This window comes from Brienomyrus brachyistius, chromosome 8 (genome assembly GCF_023856365.1).
Source record: "Brienomyrus brachyistius isolate T26 chromosome 8, BBRACH_0.4, whole genome shotgun sequence".
Lineage (NCBI taxonomy): Eukaryota > Metazoa > Chordata > Actinopteri > Osteoglossiformes > Mormyridae > Brienomyrus > Brienomyrus brachyistius.
In genome coordinates, this window is record NC_064540.1 from 20080202 (window position 1) to 20095766 (window position 15565).

General features: G+C 43.8%; 1 protein-coding gene across 2 annotated transcripts; it reads right to left on the reverse strand.

Moving 5' to 3' along the window:
* Position 1: 1 nt before the first annotated feature.
* LOC125748092 (DENN domain-containing protein 2D-like) lies at positions 2-11158 on the reverse strand. Of its 2 annotated transcripts, none has more exons than XM_049023907.1 (12): positions 11020-11158; positions 6128-6312; positions 5483-5595; positions 4704-4773; positions 4493-4570; positions 4145-4285; positions 3331-3479; positions 2539-2710; positions 1316-1366; positions 1155-1236; positions 608-850; positions 2-255 (listed from the first exon to the last, which is right to left on the reverse strand). In XM_049023907.1, exons 1-12 carry the CDS (start codon positions 11108-11110, stop codon positions 191-193), a joined length of 1440 nt encoding a protein of 479 aa, XP_048879864.1. In that variant the 5' UTR covers positions 11111-11158; the 3' UTR covers positions 2-190. The 2 variants fall into 2 exon arrangements, with proteins under 2 accessions (XP_048879864.1, XP_048879865.1); XM_049023908.1 differs by lacking the exon at positions 11020-11158 and adding an exon at positions 10079-10533.
* Between the last annotated feature and the right edge of the window lie 4407 nt (positions 11159-15565).

A 15565-nucleotide genomic window follows, 5' to 3' on the forward strand; every position in this document is an offset into this window, starting at 1 on the left:
CTAAAGCAAAACAATATCAACTTTATTTGTAACTGAATACATCCTCAAGTATAAAAATAGATCAGGGTAGCTGCAGAGCATCAAAACTACCCACCAAACACTGAAACTGTGGCATTTTACTATTTAAAAACAGTACATTATTTACAGAACATGGATACTTAAGACGGGTGGAAAAGTTCCAGTTTAATTCTCATTTTTTCATCTTTTCTTTCTTTCTGCTTTCCTGATATTCAGCCACCTTTTTGTGGAAAAATCCTATAATAAGGAGGACAAGGAAGAAAGTTAATTAGACCAGCGGTTAAACATTGAGCTTCACTGAAAAGACTAATTTGCCAGAAAAAATCAACAATGGCCCTTTGATTGCTGATGAACAGGCTTCAGAAGTCACCATTAAAATGACGATTACTTTAGTGTCTGGTGTTGACATGACAGTGGCAGGTAAACACTTCCAATTTACCCTCCATTTTCCACCGGTCTGCCAACTGAAAAACGGGCAGACAGATGTATCAAGAAGACCCAGAGTCTCATGCCTGACATGGTCAGCAAGCATGGAATATCTGCTGAAGAGGTGGGGGTGTGACCCGGATCCTTGAACGGGGACTCTAACCTTCCTGCGAGGCTGGCTGCCGCTCCACGTTCTGGATGAACAAGTCGAACATCTGCGTCTTGACAAACCTTTCGACGAATGTGCGGGTGCTGCGTGAATCCACCCCCCTGCAGAAGCCCTGCCTGTCAAAGGTCGCCGGCTGGCCGTTCCTAGGACGCCTGATGAACTTGCCGAAGTGGCCGACTGTCTTCACGAAAAAGAGCAGGAAGGCACTGGACACCACGCCATTCAGCTCCTCCAGCGCTGCCCGGACACAACATGGCTGTTAATGCGATGTGTACTGTATACCTCACTAATTTAAAATGAGCAAGCCACTCTTACAGATGGAACTTTAAACGACTAAAAAGCTGTCAGCTGAACAGACATTGGAGCAGCTAGCATGTACCAACCAACACTGCACACCAGATCCTTCTTTGCTGTCAGTGTGAGCTTTTACAAATGAAAGATGGAGCTATTGGGGCTACAACCTAGGCTCAGGTATGGGGAGGAAATGTTCATGTGGCTTCTGCACATCTGTGATGTAACTGACACAAAAAGTGTTACACACTCGAATCGTTCCTCCTATGGCTTAAGGCCTCCATAATCTCATCCCGTAGCTTTGGAGGTAGGATGTCCTGCTCGTCCTCGTTCTGTTAATGGGAAACAGGAGTGACGGTCAGAGCGCGTTGTCTTGTAGCGAAAGGACGAGCCGAGGAACTGCAGGCTTACGCTGGAAATTAACGTCTCCGGAGATCCCTCGGACAAGTCCACCAGCAGCAGCTGCAGAAGGGGAAGACGCAGAAGGAAATGTTGGCCGAGCGAGTTTGGATGACGCGCCTCAAAAGCTACTACAGGATCGCTGAACTGAAAAACCACCCCGGTTTCAACTGTGTCTACCAAAAGCATGAAGTCACCCGCTGTAGAATCACAACTGTATGAAGCGGAGGACAGAGTTGACAGTGCCACAGTGTTAGCCAGGGACCTGCTCTGAAAGGCGTCTAAGACGTCGTCTTTGTGCACGAAGCTAGCTAAGGACCGAAAACTTACAAACTGAAGGCTGCAGCCTTGTCAAAAAGAACCCATAGTCGGATACAAAATACTTCAGTAAAATCTTCAACCGTTTCAGCAATAACATTATGTAGCTTCATATCATTGTGCAGTGAAACTGCATAATCCAGACATTACATAAGGCGATCGCACTGGTCAATATTCCACCGACTGCCTTGTTGTATGCAAGACAACAAGAGCTATGAAACTACCTATATGGAGAAATTCTCTTGCATACAGCAGCAAGGTACATAAAACGTCCAGATACAACCATACTGAAAAACCTGTTCACTGCCTGGGCAAAGAGGGAAAGCTTAGAATATTGCTGTCGACTCCATCCATCCAATGACCTTTCCTGTAGCCATCCAGCTCCTTCATAAACTCACCTAACATTTCAATAATCCAATCAGGCAGGTGCAATCCATTCACCCAGGCACGGTTACCCTCTTTCCTTGTTTGACATTCTTCTCCATTGCTGTATCAGTAAATTTGCAGTACAGTGAACAATTGATTCCGTTTACGTTCTGTTCTGCATTTGTGAAACCTCAGAGCATACCCTTCCCCTTGCACTTTCCCATCATTCGTGCACGCTGTTTAAAAATGCCTTTGCACCATATTTTCTGTGAATTAGTCATTTCTGTTGTGTTCTTTAGTTATGCGTACATTGCACGGTGGGGGATTTCTCCTACATGCCATAATTTCCTGTCCATCATGCTTGGCACCAAACCACAACTAGTTCTGATATGTACGTACATACTGGCAATGAAGTGTTCGGAGTATTGAGTTCAGATCCAGTGCAAAACAAAGTGCAAAAACAGCACACAACCGTGCAAATAATAAAAAGCACATACTGGTCTTCCTCATGTTACTCAGTCCCATAACCAGTGGACACGAAGGTCACTCACGTCGTTCTGGTCTGAGACGAGATCCAGCATGCACTTCTGCACACCAAGCAGGTAGGGCGTGGGGGCCATGACAACGTCGATGAGGATCTCTGGGACGATAGAGATGAAGGTATGCTGCCAGCTGAAGGGGTACAGCAGGGCCGCTACAGCATGGATGGCCTGGGACAGCGTGCTAGTGGTGGGGGGTACGGAGGGTAAAATCACAGCTGTTTTTCCTGCAGTTATACTGTATGGCAAGTGAAGATACTGTAGACATGGCAAACAGGGCCAACTTCCCATAAGGGAAGTGTAGGCAGTTGCTAAGCATTCCATGAAGATACTGTAGACATGGCAAACATGGCCAACTTCCCATATGGGAAGTCTAGGCAGCTGCTAAGCATTCCATGAAGATAATGTAGATATGGCAAACACGGCCAACTTCCCATAAGGGGCTGCTAAGCACTCCATGAAGATTGTAACTTCTGGGAATTCTTTTATAAATTATAAATTTATTATAAATTTATAAATTTTGAGTATAGAAAAAATTTATAATTAAAACCAGGTTTTACTCAAACGGTTTTTGCAATAGCATGACTTGCATCGGTTATTTGACATTCAAGATTCCCACTCAATGAATTAGATTCACACCAATTTCTCTTCATTAATCCAGCTTGGCTCTACATTCAGCTCTCCTCCTCAGCACCTCATGAGAAAGCATGGAGAGCATTCTGGAATGTTACCTCCTAGCTACAGAGAACTAAAATTCCACCCTCATACTGGGCTACTTCGGCCAAACCCAAGGCGCCTGGACACCTGAGCTCCTCTGCCACAAAGATGATGCGTCTCTCCAGTACAGTGGAGGCAAACACCAGCAGGACCTGCTCATCACTCAGGCAGCGGAACAGTGTGCGGAAGTCCACGTGCTCCAGCCACGAGTCCAGAGGCCGTGTCAGTGCGATCTCCTGGGCCGGAAAAAAGGGATGGGGGGTGGGGTGGTTAGAACCGGAACCCAGTCAACCACATCTCTGGTGTCTGAGTTTGCCACCTGGTTCTGTGCCCATTCAAAGTTTAGCCAGTAGCTCAGTCTGTATGCCTTCATAAGCATACCTGCCAACATTGAGAATTCTTGTACCCTATATTAAAATGAATCTTACAGACTGCAAAAAGCCACTATCCTGGTAACTAGCAGATATAAACAGGAACTGCCGAGTCAAACTTTGCTGAAGTTTTTTTTTTCGGTGGAACGCCATCCTGCCCTGACATTCTGACACCAGCTAAGTTAGCGAGCTCATTCATTCAGCATTCATTTGCCCTGCCGGGCTGCACAGACAGAAGTGGCACACACCCCTTGATGGAGTTGTGGGTTACCAGGTTGTGGTCACAGATGGGTTGAAATTGTATGTTGTGTGTGGACTGTGGGCCTAGATTGTGCTTCGTGGATGATCTGGCAACCAGGGTAACATCAGACAAAGACACAACTTATGGATCAATGTATGATCATTATGGTCATAAAGGTTGAGGGCGATGCTAAATTACAGAACCTTTTTTGCAAATAAGGCATCACAGACCTGCATTGTCTGCAAATCCGCCCAGCATGCCTGCTCTGTGGTCCAGCTCACGCACTCACCTCTGTGCCAGACTCAGGGATGAAGCTCTTGATCCTCACTGTCTGTCCCGGCGCCGGAAACTGTGCTTCCCGCAAGCTCTGCATGAAGGGGTAGATCATGGCCATGGATTTCTGCCGTCGCTTCTCCACCTCGTCAAAGATCTGTACCGCAGAGGGACATGAAATGGGGCCACATGGGGAAATCTCTCTCTTTAAGAAGGTTGCTGTGGAAAATTGCTTACTAGGCAAGTCTTAAAGTGCTACATTAATTCTTGTGCATGTGTTTACCAGCTGGACCACTTGAACCAGCCAATGGTTTTACTTGTTTAACAGAATAACAGAATGTGGCATGTCGGATCCACCAATTACCTTGGAGAAGAGTCCAAAACAGGCCAAACGGCTGATGATGCAATACGCTTCCGGGGGACGGGCACCTTTGCCATTGGGCTTGTGGGCAGGTGGGGGTGGGGGGTGGTGTGGTTATTAAATAGTCATTATTACACATCTGATTCTCACACTGAAATCTAAGCCGCCACCTTCCCGAAAAGACCAGTGTAAATCATGAGAGGTTTTCTGTTACCAGTAGCCTGCGACAGTATCCATTCCTCCTGCTGCCATCCAGCTCCGTCAGAACAAAGGAGAAGGTCTCACTAGCGGAGGGTGGAAAGGCAAGAGAAAACGGCACACCTGTTATAGAACCCAACGTACCCTCAAGGAACAGACAATAGAAGAGAAGACACAGTACATGAAATTGACTCTTCTGGGTAGTGTGAGTTCTCACCGTTTCCCCACATAGAATACGCAGTGGAAATGGAGCACTCAGCTGCTCTCAAAATATCCATAAACCACACAATGATGCATCTTTTACTTTTTTTTTTACCTACACTCTCAGAAAAAACGGGTAAAAATATGTACCTTTGCTTGTCACTGGTGCTGTACCATTATAGCTGTACCTTTTAAGATACAGAAACTGACCCTGAGGAACATCCCAAAGGTACAAACAGTATTAATGTACCATCGATGATACAGAAATGTTCTTCAGAGTCCATTTCTGTACCATAAAAGGTACAATTAATTACAGCTAAGGGTACGATTAACAGACCCTTGAGGGTACAGCCCCAGTGACAAGCAAAGGTACATACTGGTACTATTTTCTTTTCCTAGGGAGCAAAGAGCTAACAATCTGTGTGGTTTGTACAATGAGTACTGCTCTCTGCTTTGGTTTAGTGCTTCAGTGGAAATGATGGCCAGTTGGTGATGTCACAGGATCTCCATGAAGACACAAGCCAAGTTGAGGCCACACCAAGAGGCAGTTTTTGGTGTTGTCCCGGGAGAATGACCTTGCTATTGGCATCTCACCTATGGTATTCTGTCAGCGGTGCCCACTTGACCCCTTCGGGGAAGCAGAACAGAGTGATGGCCTTCAGAGTCTTCTCCTCTTCCTCCTTCTGGAACTTCACCAAGCCATCACGCTGTACTCCCAAAAAAGAGACCGAAGACGTCAACTGACGGAAGAGTCGCGCAGGTGTGAAATATGCAGATTTTGCAGCAAAAGTAACAATTACGAATGTGTTTGCGAGTACCTTCACAAGTGCATCACTTCAGTAGAGTAGCAAAGAAGGCAGATGAAAACAGCTGAAGCAGTTAAGCTGGTACAGCATGACAGCAGAGGGGACAGAGGTCAGGTTTGAACAGAGTCAATATTTATCAGACAAAGGGATGTCATGCAAATGTTAGGGATGTAGAGATTGAGAAGTGGGCTGGTTTTGGAGGTGGCCAAGGCAGAGATAACTAAAGGTAGCAAATACTGACAGCAGGGAGGTGGAGGTTGTAGGGAAACAAAGAGACTGGGAAGCCAGGTAAGAACATTGAGGTACAGAACACCTCTGTTCAAGGATTTGGCATTGACAGCCCCAGGTAAAAACCATCGTGTGGCCAATCAAATGGCCCAACTATGCAAGGACAAATAGTCCATCGCTGGCCAGAAAAGGGCAAGGGGCTCACCTTGGGGAACTGGTAGGTGATCTCTGGGCTGTAGGCAGACCCCCCACTCTTCCGGAGGCTCACCACCACCAAGTACTCAAAGAAATGCCCACTCTGAAAGTATGTCTCAGGAGCAGACCTCTCCAAGGGGGCGTCCGGCTTCGCTGTGGGTGCCGGTAGACCTGACTGAGATGCCTGCTCTTGCCCTGGTGACAGATAAACAATTAACTACTAACATTTTTGACTAGTGGGAATGGAAAATGAAGGAATGGGTAATATTTTCTGTTTGCAAACCACCACCATATCTTGACTTCCCTAATCAGATTTCCCAGGAATTCTAGGCAGCCAGCTGGATTTAAACTCCCCTCCCCCACAAAATGTTTTGTTTGAAAAGGTTTTTCTCCCGCATCTCTTGACTTTCTCCTCACTCTTGAAATGAAAATTGATTCTGGATTCCCAGCATTGAGTAAATGGATGGACGAACTAGTCCACAACATTAACTCGTCCATAGCCACTTTGTGTCCATTAGAAATGTGCCAATTGTTGACTGGACAAATGAAAACTCAACACTGGAAAAACTGTAACTTTCCTCATTTCCGTTGCAAGCGCATCAAGTGACTCATCTCAGAAACTGCAGTGGATTTTTTTTTCTCTATCAGCCTGCAAAAGTGAAACACATACGCATCGCTGTCACCTGAAGCTACCCCCAAAATTCATAAAGTTAGAAAAACGCCATGCAATGTTTATCTTTCTCAATTTCTGATCATGAATATGTTGCATTACACAAAGCACACTTTCTTACCGTAGGTGACTAATTAAATGTATCCACACAAATGCTCTGACCAAATACACCGTGAAGCAGCTTCATGGTGTTTATTCAGGTGTAAAATGCATATCAGCGCCTGAAGCTGATGGAAACATAACCAGTGCATCACAACCAAATGTATTTTCTTGTGCATGTAAAGTTCACAAACTCAGAAGATGCTCTAAGCAAAGAATCAAGAACAAATCAAAGAAAATACATTTGATCTCCGCATATCAATTATTGTCACAGGAAATAACTTGTAATAGAATATAGAGGTCTTTATTAATAAAAAGGTAAATGAAGCTTCTTCAGATTATTTTTTGGATACATGTGCAAAGTTACCTAATGGGTTCAATTTATCCTTAAATAAAAAAAAACTAACAGTAGATGGACAACAAAATACTGAAAAATTCTAAATTTGCCATATTTAAAACTGAACATGCCCTATAAGCTAACATCAAAATATAAAAAAACAACAACTTCATATAACTGGGTGTAAAAATACATTGTATTTTTTTTAGCATCTTTACTGGAAAATTATTTTACTGAAGTTGCACTCAAATTCGACAGAAGGGAACGCTGGAGGTTCCATATTAAAGCTAAAAAACAGATCTTCACAGTTCCGACAAACTCGCCATGCCTAGAAAACTTCTGGATGGCAGACCATACGGACCTCAACCTCTTCTGTGGACCCTGATCTTCCTCCTCATCCTTACCAGTCTCAGTGGTCCATTTTATTTTGGGTAGGAGGGTTAGGGTGGTGAGACATCTATCCCTGATACACGCAGTAGCCTGGTAGATGCTCTTTGCCCAAAGTAACATGACAATTGCTGAGATACACCCTGGGAACAAACTAGAGCGTAATCCAGGTCATGAATCTTGGTCAAGTACACTGCAAGGTTCTATCTGGTGCATGAATGAGCAACCTGCTGGTTATTGATGCCGAATTCCACACCTGAAGGGCCAGTTTGCAACACAATGTGCAGATTTCCCTGCCCCAAAAAAACCTATTACACCTGGAAATGACCTGATTCATATGCAACCGGCTTTAGATCAACCGGCAAAGCACCTCACATCCTCACACCTGACCTATTTTTCTTTGAAGACCAGATAACAACCAAGCAAAGAGCTCAATCCGCTTTCAATTTCCAGTCTGCACACATCCACCTCCTGTAAACAACAGGATCGCTCATCTCCGTACGTCAAGTAACATGGCAACAGCACATGCAGAGTTCGCAAACAAAATTACATTGTAGGCACTTTAAGTTAATAAAAAGTTAAATTCAGTGCAATGCATCCCTCTTCACAACAGTAGTGTTAGTAAAATATTGAGATGAAGGCAGGGGCGTCAGAAGCATTTTTAATGTGGGGGGGACACAATGGCATAAAACTAATATTTTATGTTAAAATGTGGGGGGGTCTAAACGAATAATTATGAAATGTGAGGTGGACACATCCCCCTCAGATTTAATGGCAGTGACGTCCATAGATGAAGAGGTGGCGGGGATTGTGAGGCTGTGTGCAGGTGCCTTTGACGCACCAGCAAAACTGGAAGCCATTAAGGTTCGACCCCCCATCCCAAAACATCACTTAGACCAGTGATTCCAAACCCGTGGGTCGCGACCCTAATTCGGGTCATGGCAAGTTCTGAAAGGGTCACGAGGCAGAGCTGGAAAATTCCCAGCCCCAGTCTTAGATTTATTATATATATAAACAGGTCTTGGGTCTGCAAATGCTTAGTGCGAAGCTGGTGAACACTCAACCAATCCAAGAAGCCAAACTGCAGATGCTTAATTTACAATTCACTGGCACATCCAATCACATCTGTGTGACAGCCATTGATTGGCATCTACTGCAGAGTACGCAACGTGCTTGATCATAGCCTTAATGTAAACCTACACTTGATATAGGGTCACGACTGAGCGGGCATTGGGTTGTGGCGCAAACAAGGTTGACGTCATCAGCATTCACACTGAGAAAAGCCTTATCACAAGAGCAGCAGGCCTTTCGCCACGGTGGGGGGGGGGGTGACTAAGCAATTTGGTTTACATTTCTTACAAACGGACAAAACTAGAGGAACCGGCTTAGACACTTTGTCCTGGGTGAACAGCTGTTAAGGTCCTATTGCAACAACGAGCCACGTCAGTCGGGAGGGAAGGGGGTTCAAACCTAGCAAACATGGGCTTCTCCGTGTAAAAATTAACAGAGACTATACTGTCGCACAAGGATGTTTTTCTCTGGAGGATCGCGGGGTTGGGTTACCACAAGCGAGACTCCGAAGAGAAAGTGAAAATTCAGCTTCTGAGTTACAGCACACAGGGCCCCATTAACATGGGGATATTTTTTTTCCCCTTGACAACTAACCTCATTGACTAAGACCATTTTCCACTGAAAACTGATTGCAGAAGTACGCAAAAAAAATCTGATTGGTAGCATTAAGGCAATGGATACAACATAATATTAACACTATGCCCCAGTTAGAGCAGCTTATAAACAATAAAGTAGAAAATTACGTAGATTCCACACTCCGATCTTTTTGGTACTCTTCGACGCAAAAACAATGTATTTTGTATGGTAATAAGAAAACTACCGACGACCAAACTTTCAAGTACAAACGCCATTCACCGTTTCCTGCCTAAACATTTCACAGCGCGTTCTGTGTACGAATGCGCAAAAGAAAGAGTGTTTTGGCATCAGTGGCCGGAAAAACTTAACACAGACGGCCCACACATTCCCGAAGTCGGTGCGCTTCTGCTGTCAGACGCTGCTCTTTTCAGCTCAGATAATTAAATGCGAGCTGGCAGCCTGTCAAGTGTCAGACACAACGGCAAAAAGAAAAAGCCTCAACGCCGGGTTTGAATGTTAATAAAAATACACCCACAAATTAAAAAAATATAAACAAATAATACTGCGCTTTAAAATTCACATTTTATACGTAAACTACGCGATCAGAAGTTTAACTTAAAAGCAGAATATAAGACGATGTAATTAAGAAAAGATTCCAGCCACTAATATATATATATATATATATATATATATATATATATATAAAAACTCGTGCGTTGATTACTGCAGTAAGCAATTCAGCGCCTGTAGTATTCGCATACAGAATGTTGCATAACTGACAATATCTCTATTATAGAAACTGTAATAAAGTGCGTACTCACTTCTTCCGTTTTTCAGAAAATTAGGAGCCATATTTCTTAGACGAGCCCGAGCCCCGTTTATCTTGTCCCAGTTCATAGCGCCCCGTTAACGTCTGAAATTGGCAGCCCTTGACTCTCGCCTTGCATTTATTCAGTTTTCTTAAAACCCGTAATGAAGACCTTTAACGCAAGATCCCGCAGCTCACGTGTGCCAAGAATGAACAGAAGTGTTAGAGGTTTCCCCGTTTCTTTCTTCCTGTTCAATCAATATATAATAAGATTATAAGAGAGCTGGGCTCTCGGTTTTACCCCCCATCAAATGATGCCCACATGTGCTGCATGCGATTTCGCTCCCTGGGTCGTGCTGTTTAAAGTTCACGCAAACTCACTGACGTCAAATTCCTTGTTCGCGTCTGCCTGGTAGTTATTTCTATAGATCCAGATCTTTAAACTTATTAGATATAGCTAAATAATGGAATCTGTAAAAACATTTAGGAAACTACAAATATGGAATCTGCAATTCAAATAAAGGAACATCTTAACGGCAAACGAGACTGGGGAGCTGGTGAGTATAAAGGAGTTGTAAAAACACCAATAATGCTTATACTGGCCGGATTTGGTTCGCTGATGGGGAATCCGTAACCCCAACTTAAAGCTCGCAGTGGTCAGCCTTTGCCGTCCTAACATACAGCCACATATATTCATGTATTCCTCTGAACCCCATTAAACCAAAGCCTGCCCCCAGCTGTCTTTGTAGTGCCCAAGAGTATCCTGAATATTGTTAATGCACTTTTTAACGACACACTTTACATCACCCCTAATAAAATGTATTTATTTTCGATCACATTACATTGCACCAGTTAACTAAATATTTACAATAAAATGACGTGGGGAGTACGAAACAAAACAGATGGCTACTAGAACAACATAGCGTTATCAAATCATATTTAACGTCACACTACCTGCCACTCTAGTAATGAACCGGCACACGAATCGGTTCCTAAACCCACGTTTCCGTTTCTCCGTTTGCAGCCCCTGCTCTGAATCTGTCATTACCAGTGGTTGAGTTAATCTGCTATTATTTTTTGATCACTACCTCATAAAACCTCGCAACCTAATTCTCCGATCGACGTGAAACTTCTTAGATTCGTGTGAAATTCAATTGGGTATGGCATGGTTATATGCATGGGTGTTTTTGCGAATTGTTTCTCCGTGTGTGTGTGTGGGGTGGAGACTCATGCTTATTGGACTTGGCTGAGAGAGATCAGCTGAAGCCTGTCTCGTCTGCTGATTCCCTGCTGCTTGGAGGCGGACCTGCGTCCGGGAAAATGAAAATGGTTTTATTGCAGCAATCCGACAGGGTAGCAGGATACCAAAGAAGGAAAGTCGACCCGGTGTTATACCGATCAGTCTGCAACCCGCACTCCTGCTTAAGCGGTTGCTTACCTAGATTTTGTAATACTTACAAAGTGCGTTTTAAAGCTACTTTAAAGGTCGTGATGATGCTTCCGCCGAAGTTTCTTTTGGCATCTGTGGTTTGCACGGCTGGATTCCTCAACTTTCGGTGGAACCCGTTTAACGGACATTGTGAGGAATTATTTTCTTCACGTTCTTGCTGTTACCATGTATTATTTTACTTGGTGCTTGCGTTATAAATATCCCCTAGTAAACCTATTCGTTTTGGAGATAATACTTGTGCAAGCTTTAAATTACCCGTGTTAACTGGAAACGTTAAGTAACTTTAAGATCTAACGTAATTATATTTATGAAAAACTTAAACCGCTTCCCTAACAACTTGAGACCGACCAAAATGTTTTTATTATAAGGAAAATAAGTTTGTAAATGGGAGACAACGGAAATGTCGGATAGGAATACAATCTCCAAGTCTTCTGCTTCTTATGATTTCATACGTATGCTAATTTTCCTTGTAACCAGCTACTCTTTCAGCAGAAAATGTTAGTGAAGGAAAAACTGCCAAGAACTGGTTACGTGGCATAGCTTCATGGAGTACTCACTTTGTGTGCATCAACACGTATGACGAATAGTTGCAAAAGGTCGAAAGATTTCCGGAACTTTCCATTTGAAGTTAATTTTGTAAATATTCAGCTCAGCATCAAACAGGTATATGCAAACTTTTGTGAACGAAAATATCGAGTAAATGACTTCCTAATGAATAGATTGCTGCGTTTTGTTATTAATAGGCTGTAACAGGCATTTTGTCTATAACAAACGATCTGAGTCGGACTGTTTCACTGAACTGTGGAACGCATTAGGTGTTGTTACGCACACAATTATTCCCGTCACGAATACTCGATTCGAATACGTTCATGATTTCTGTGTGCCACACGGTTCGTGAGTTACTGTTTTTAAAATTGACATTAAATAGCGCCATTGGATACTCATTTGAGATGCCCAAAGGTTAAATTGCATGTCTGATGTGGCTCTGAGGTTAGGGATCTGTGCCACCAACTGGAACGGGAAGGCCCAAACTGATTCTATTCCATTAGACTCTTGAGCAAGGCCCTTAATCTGCAATTGCTTTGTCCTGGGTATGACCTTAATGCCCTATAAGTCCTAAGGAGGTCCTCCAGTTTACAGGGAGAGACTTTGGGGGGAGGGGTTAGTGGCACTATTGGCACTACAGCCACTGTGTGTGTGTGTATATATGTGTGTGTATGTATATATATATATATATATATATATATATATAAAGCTCTCACTGGTCCATTTGGACTGGTGTGGTGCTGAGGTATTGGGTATTGCTTGTTGCACGGCTGCAGCCAGGTTGTCGTCCCTGAGGTGGTGTGTTGTGTGGCAATTCACTGTAATCAGTGCATGATCCTTACCGCTCTAGCTACTGTATAAACACATTGATTTAGTATATGTTAGTTAAACTTCAATTCCATAAATACACTGCTGCTTGGTACCAAACATGGTAATTGTTTTCTAAAGATAAAATTACCTTCTGCAATGAAACAAACCTTCCACATAAGGGACGCACAGAGAAAAGGAGATTCATTATTTATTCAACAACATAAATTTATCTCTCAAACAGAAGATCTGCTGGTTCCTTGTGGCACCTCCGTTTGCAGCCATTACTTCACCCAAACGTTTTCTGTAAACATGAACCAGTGTCTCACATCTGCTTTGGGGGATTTTTGCCCACTCCTCCTTGCAGAACTCAGCCAGTTGAGAGAGGTTGGAGGGACATCTGGCATGTGCCGCCCACTTTAGATCTTACCACAGCATTTCTATGGGACTGAGGTCCGGACTTTGGGTCAATTCACAGTGCAAATCTTTTTCTTAAGCCATTCCTGGGTAGTTTTGTGGAAGACTTTGGACCGTTGTCATTGCAAAATACATTTGCGTCCCAGCTGTCCCATATGTCACATGTGTATATATGTGTGTGTATATGTATATGTGTGTATGTATGTGTGTGTATGTGTATGTATGTATGTGTGTGTATGTGTATGTATGTATGTGTGTGTATGTGTATGTATGTATGTGTGTGTGTGTGTATATATGTGTGTGTGTATATGTGACATGTACAAAAATCCGACTTGACCCTGAGATTTAAACCTGCTATCTTCTGATTACAAACGTAGCAGTGGTTTAGATTGCTTATTGCTCATCTACAGGTACGAATCCCAAGAGTGTCAAAGCTTTGTAATCAAATCCAAGCATGGAGTCAAAGGCTGCTAGATCTGTTTAATTGTCCTAATAATGGACAAGAGTGTTACTGAATTACACCTATACAAATAACGTAGATTACCTGTGTTTTATCACTGGATGACAAATGGCTGCTCAGTGGGTACTCCGGTTACTTCCAGCAATACAAAAACATTTTGTTACATTAACTGACATCTTTGAATTTCCCAAAGTGTGTGTTCCCTGGGGAGCCTACTCTTATTTTGTGGTTTAGATTTTGTTGATTGTTTTTTTTCTACATACCTGCACATAACTGAGGTATTTGTCAACCATTAAGAGCCCCAGTGATTCTGCTTCAGATTCATATTTCCCAGTGTGCTTTGCCACATATCTATAGTTATGCAGATTGCAGTGTCTGGCTCAAAAAAGCTTGTGTCAGAACCTCACGGATGCTAGATGTTTTTTGGTGTGAACCCCTTTCTGAAAGCTTCTTTTAACTGTGATGGCCATCTATCTTGCCTGATAACCTCTTCTCTACATGTTGTCTCTTAGATAAATGTTAAAAAACATTCTAGCAGTAAAACTGATTTAAAAAAAAACCTGGTCTGTAAACAAAATGTTTGGTACTGGAATTGATTTTTAAATGCCTAGTGGCTGCTATGTCTGTGCTTGCTACACACCGACTTGTTAAACCAACTTTACCAAGCAGATAACTGGTAGTCATCCTCTAGAGCTACGAGCTCGTGTGCTGTGCGATTGGTCTTTGTTGCATGTCGCCATGTGTGAATGACATAGACTGTAAAGGATTGGAATTTATAGTTTGGCACTATCCAAAGCCCATGAGGTATGTCTGAAACACAGACAGGAACTAAGAGGTCTGGACAGGGCTTTGACATTAAGTCCCTGATTTGGGTGAAGTGACCGCCCTAGAAGGGATGGTCACCCACGCTAGACTGTCATTGGAAGGGACCGGGGGAGATCCTGGAGCAGCTGTCCAATGTCTTTTGCCGCCTTCGCTTGCCGGAGTGACGGAAGGCTGTGGTCCTGCACAGGGATCAACTGGCACAGCATCGCCCCTGACCTGACCCCCTCCCCAGCAAGGGACCTGGGAATTGTGGCACACGAGCCCTGATGACAACTGCACGCCCCTGGGGTTGGGTTGTACTGGACTCAGGGTAGCCAAGTTTGGCGGACCCCTTGGTGGGAGGTGATAGGATGGCGGGACGCCGGGCGGCATGAGTGATTATTCAGATTACTGGCATGCCTTGCGAGACCCAACTCGTATTTGTTAACTGTGTTATTTAAGTGTGTACCCTGCCTTTACATTGTAAATAATACTGTATCCAGGTAGTACCCAAGCAGTGTTTTCCACGTAGTTGTGTGTTTTTCAATAGTATCTTCCCCTAGTGAAAATGTTGTGTAAATTGTAGAGTTCCTCTGTCTGTACCGCTGCTGATTGTCTCTGGCAGTGAGCTGTTAATAAAAGAGGAAACTGATCCTTTTTATAAAGAGCTGTCTCCTCTTGAAAATGCTAGAATGCCTGATGAGGTCAGATATGTATTGATATGTATGTTGGGGACCAGGGTTCGAGTCTCTTCCAGGGTTCCGTGTGTGTGGAGTCTGCATGTTCTCCCTGTGTCACCATGGGGTCCACCCCCCCGAGTCCAAAAACATGCTGAGGTTAATTGGGGTTACCAAATTACCCGTAGGTGTGCATGTCTGTGTGACTAGTGTGTGAGTGTGCCCTGTGCTGGGTTGGCGCCCCGTCCTGGGTCGTTCTCTGCCCTGTGCTGGGTTGGCGCCCCGTCCTGGGTTGTTCTCTGCCCTGTCCTGGGTCGTTCTCTGCCCTGTGCTGGGTTG